At 36.0% G+C, this 5,558-nt stretch overlaps 1 protein-coding gene across 1 annotated transcript in view; it reads right to left on the bottom strand.

Moving 5' to 3' along the window:
* Bend2 (BEN domain containing 2) overlaps positions 1-5,558 on the bottom strand; it is an 83,674-nt gene that overhangs the window by 1,585 nt on the left and 76,531 nt on the right. The window contains exons 14-15 of the mRNA XM_031383599.1: positions 3,728-3,917; positions 1,362-1,565 (exon numbers count right to left, since the gene is read on the bottom strand). Of these exons, the coding sequence (XP_031239459.1) occupies positions 1,362-1,565; positions 3,728-3,917 (394 nt within the window). The remainder of the gene's footprint in view (positions 1-1,361; positions 1,566-3,727; positions 3,918-5,558) is intronic.

Below are 5,558 nucleotides of genomic sequence, written 5' to 3'. Positions count from 1 at the left end.
AAGAAAAACAGCATTTGCAAAGCTTACAAGAAAGAGACAAGGGACTAAGGTTGATTTGTGCTTCAAAAAATGCATTCTCTAAAACACTGAAAAAAATTTTAGGGGAAAGTCTGTTTGTATATAGATGAGAAATATGATATTCTGAAGTTAGTCTCCATTTAGTATATAAGTAATATTAAGTGCTGTGGTGGTTTGAATATACTTGGCCCATAGGGAGTGGCACTGTTGGGAGGTATGGCCCTACTGAAGGAAGTGTGTCACTGTCAGGGTGGGTTTTGAGACCCTCTTTCTAGCCATGTGGGAGCCAGTCTTCCATGTGCCTTTGGAACAAGATGTAGAACTCTCAGCTCCTCTAGCACTATGCCTGCCTGGATGCTGTCATGCTCCCACCTTGAGAATGGTCTGATCCTCTGAACAATTAAGTCAGCCCCAATTAAATGTTGTCCTTTATAAGAGTTGCCTTGGTCATGGTGTCTCTTCATAGCAATGGAAACCCTAGCTCTGAAAAATACATCACAGATAGTAACTTCCATTGGAAAAAAAAAAAGAAAGAAAGAAAAAAAGGAAAGAAAGAAAAATGTTAAAGGTCTCTCCAGACACATAAATGAGAAAGTTGTTATTACAATGTGTTTTCCTTTTACTTTCAGATCACACACAAGAATATACTGGGTTAGAGTGTATTATGTATTTTTAGCTTGATTTGCAGGTGTTTGTTTTAAACATAGACAACAACTGGGTAAAATAACAGCCAATTCTTACAAAGAGAGCTGTAAGTCAGGTTTCTCTAGTTAAGCATTAAGTATCTGTGTTGTTCCAACTTGCTAGAAACAAAATTATGTGATATGAGGAAGAACCAAAGAGGTGTCAGTAGAGGTTAAGCTTGGGATCAGAGGTATGCATGTCTGTGTTGAGCACCAACAACACAAGACATACTCTGCTTCCTCCTTTGTCCAAATTTAAGATCTCACTGAATTTTGGAGGGAAGATTTCTTACTTCATTTACATGTGTTTTATGTAGAACATAGTCTGTATCAACACACAGCAAGGAAATTTTACAAATCAACAAAACTCTTCACTTTCAATCCTGAGCTTCAGTCAATGAAAAGTTACCATACCTATGGAATTCCACAGCAGGGAGCTATAGTCAATAGAGCCTTTCCTATCTTAGGTCTACTCAAGATACAATCAGAAGCCAAGTGCAGTGAGAAGCACAAATGAACCTTATTAGTCCACAGTAAAAGACTGAGTACAATTTCCATCTCTCTAAGAAAAGACATAAATGAAATGAATTCTTCTTTTGGCCCCTTTCCCTTAACACCATTGACTTGTATTCATTGTCTTATGGTCTACATGAAACAAACCTCGGAGAGCATCAATTCTATTGGGATCAAGGGCAAACAGGCCACACTCCATATTGCCATAGACATTACTTTCAATTAGTACTTCCTCTGGAAACAAGTGGAGAATGATGTATTTGGCTGACAGGTCTGGACGCAAATGGGATTTTGCAATTTTCAGTACTGAATATGGTATCTGTATATCTCTAGATGGATTTCCAAGATATACTAGAAGCAAAACATAAAAAAAAAAGATTAGGTTGTATTTCTAAGGATTCTATTAGAAAGATCAATATTTCTGGATTTGGGGGGTACAAGAATTTGAGAATTTAATAGAATAAAATCTTAAATTTCTAGTGTTTTGTTTCACAGGTTTTTGGCTTTCATGAGAATAAGCAAAATCAGTAAGATAAGTAGATTAAGAGGTGGGAGAATCTGGGAAGGCTTAGAGGAGGGGAAAGAATATGATCAAAATATATTGTTCAAAATTTTTTGAAATAATTATAACTTAAAATTTAAATTTTTAAAATTTTAGTAGATTATAAGGCATCATAAAAAATGAGACATAGGGAGGGCGGGAAATGAGACATAAATTTCTACTGGCATCATTATTTGTGCTACCATTGTTCAAAAAGATGACTTTGTGTTCTGCTACCTCCTATCATGTAATAAGTAGTAAAACTAAATTTAATATATTCTAAGCAATTTTTATGTATTATTTCCTTACTCATAAAAAAAGACTTTTTCAAAAATAAGCAACATAATTCTTTTTTTTGATGGGTTTTTTTTGTTTATTTTTAATTGGAGATTTTATATACATTTCAAATTTCAATTTTGGGAAACCCCCTATCTTATCCTCCCTCCCCCTGCTTCTATGAGGGTGCTCTCCCACCCACCCACCCACTCCCACCTCCCAGCCCAGGCAAGCAACATAATTCTTACTGATGCATTTAACTTTAAAAGGTAGCCTCTCTCTTTAGTAATATGCCTACCTCTTCACAGTCAACAAAGTTTGAATTGTCATAGATACCGTATTTTAGATATCTTATTAGAACTGAAAGGTTGTTAAGCTTTTTATATTTCTCAATTCTATAGATTATTAGCATCTTCCTGAGATCCACAATAATTCAAGTCAATAATAATTGAAAATTATTATACATTATGTATGACAAAAGGTTATTTGTGGACAAAATGTCTCAGAGAAATATGCTATGATTCTTACAAATCAAAATATATTGTCCCAGAGCAGTCCTTATTTAATATGTGGGATTACATGTTGAATCACACACATTTAATAGTCAAGAGAAAGTAAATTATTTTGAACCATCTCAATGGGCCTGAAGACTTAATTCTGGGAGATTAGCTTAATAAATTTATCAAGGGTCAGAAAAAGGTTGATATATTTACATAATAATTCAATTTCACAGAGCCTAAGAAAATCACCCAAACTATGGAATGTGCCATTTAAACAAAGGTTAAAAAGCACTATAGTAGATAAGCTCTCTCTAAAAATAAACCTTTTAAAAAAAGCACCAAACAAAGAAAGGCGTTAAGTTAGAGAGAATGAAACTGGGTTTAGAAAATTGACCCATGTTTCCTCAAAAGAAATTGCATTTGTCAGGATTTTGGTTGATATGGCTCTTGTTTATATGAAGCTCCAATTGTTTGTTGTTGTTGTTTGTTTGAATTCCTTGTCTGGTGATTTTTATTGTTTAATTCAGCTACTTTCTCCAGATACAACTTTAACATACAAAAGTTATATTATTTATATAACATAATTCCTTTTGAACATGTTCCTCAGGAACAGTCTATTGAATGTTGATATGAATACCATGGTACAGACAGTCCCAAGGACCACTTATTTACTATCGATGTTAAAGGCCAGCATCTAGGAAAGAATGCCATGGAAAGCACAGTAGCCAGTGGCTCAATTATTTACAGAAACACTTTTACTTGACACAGTATATACAATTGGCAGTGAGGGTACAATGCCCTAAGAAATGGCATTTGATATTTTTTTACTGAAACCCCTTACTGAGCACTACCAATGTGCCAGGTACAAAGACCAAAAACTGGAAGCTGATCCCAGCTGTAGCTCCTGTCATCTGTAGCACAAAACCAGAGGGTGTCTCATCTAAGAGCTCTCACTAGTCAAATGTTATCCAAGGGTTGCTCTCTGCCAGAAGAATAACAGATTCAACTTAACATTTAAAGTGGTCAGTGTCAAACCCAAGTATCTTTATTCCATTAGCTCATTATATAAGGAGTTTAAGTTGTTTCAATTTCTTATGAAAGTTTTTCAACAAGCATAGAAGTAGCAAATAATACTATAAACCTTACTAATTTAATGCCAGGACCCATTAGCCAGAAAGCTTGTTTTGAAAACTCACCCATTTGGTCAGGATTGATGGCTGCATTATCACTGCCCTCGGGGTTAGCACCAGGAATGTGTTCCGAATCCATTGCTTCTCTTTTTTCAGACTCCCTGATATTCTGAAGCCACTGAGAAGGACCCTCACCCACATCATTACTGCTTCTGGTACACCAGTTTGTGGACATGGGCACACTGAAGTTTCTATTCTGAAACACAAAATCCTATCTATAAATAAAGTTCCATACTGAGAAAGTATGTACATATGTCAGTATCTATCTAGCCACCCCCCAATGATGGCAAGGAAACAATGAACCATTTCTAAAACAGAGGGAGGGCATTATAAATACAAGGCACCCAATACTACCTCAAACTGTAGACATTTGAAATTTCATGGGGGAACCTAACAATTCTGTCTAATGAACTGCTAAAAATAGATGTATGGTAAATAGTCCAGAAAAAAATGAACACACGTGTGTCATGGGTGTTTCCTATAAATAACAATCTTTTTTTGCTTATTTTTAATATTTTATGCTTTTGATTTTATTCTCTTCTTCTGGTGGCTTTCAAATATATATACCCTTAAGGAATCACTGCTTACAAAACTACCTGAGCTGGACTCCACACTTTCCAAACAGGAGAGGTAGGCTCAGACATGTCTTGTGTGATCAGGTCTGATGGTATACTCCTGTTACCCAGTGACTTGAGAGGTCAGAGCAATAAGATCACTTGAGCCCATAATTTTGAACAGTTCTAGTGAGACCAGATCATAGTGAAGCAAGTCTCAATGAACAAAAAGTACCTCCTGTGATTTTGATATGTACACAGGGTCACAACCACTGTTCTAATTTAGGATCCCTCAAATGTTAGTGTATTCGTAAGTATCTGGAGCTGAGGTCTTGAAAAGTATAAATTCTACTTCTGTGAGTCTGAGGTGCAAGCTAAGATTACATTTCTCACAAGGTTTCTGGGTTACAGGGCCACTTGGAATGGCAAGGACCTGTATCTGGCTTCTTATAAAGCACACAGCAGGCACCTGGCAGATATTTCTTCTTTTCTAAAGGCTAAGCAAATATGCAAATTACCATTTTCCAGACAGCATATTGATTTTTCATGTGAATTGTTTAGGATGCAGTTTTTGAGTGCTATAAAATAGACTGTTAAAAATAAGCTGGTCTGCTTTCCAACAGATGGTGCTTGAGCTATCATTGAAATCCAGTCACTCACCAGGAAAACATAAACTTAGCTGCAAATACTCCTGGCAAAGTTTCTATAAACTTACTCTAAAGTGACAGACATGACTAAATACTGTAACTAATAATAAAGTGGGATCTTTAGAGATACTGGCAAAAATTAGGAATTGTTATGAACTTAAATATTTTACCAGGAAGTGAACATATATGACATTCTATTCTAACGGTCCATTAAAGGTTAAAAACAAATCTCTAGTGGACTTTGAGGATGAAATTCATTAGAAAGAAACCAGATTGCTATTGCCATATACTAACTACAGAGGGTATAAAATATGTGTGATGTGGGCTGAGGAGATAGTGCTGTATAACCATAAGTACCTGAGTTCACATCTCTAGCACTCACACAACAAGACAAGCATAGCTGTGAACACATATATAACACTAACTCTGTGTGATTGAAGACAGGAAGATCATTGGGACTTATTGGCTGCCAGCCTAGCTACAAATTCAGTAAGAGACTGTCTCAAACGAGTAAGGTAAAGAGTGATAGAGGAGGTTACTCAGTGTCCTCCTCTGACTTCCAAGCATACACACATGTACACAGACAGACAGACAGATACATACACACACATACACAGGTTACTCAGTGTCCTCCTC

Source organism: Mastomys coucha, chromosome X (genome assembly GCF_008632895.1).
Source record: "Mastomys coucha isolate ucsf_1 chromosome X, UCSF_Mcou_1, whole genome shotgun sequence".
NCBI classification, from domain to species: domain Eukaryota; kingdom Metazoa; phylum Chordata; class Mammalia; order Rodentia; family Muridae; genus Mastomys; species Mastomys coucha.
The sequence above is the reverse complement of the archived record's forward strand: the minus strand, read 5'-3'. Positions and strand labels throughout refer to the sequence as shown.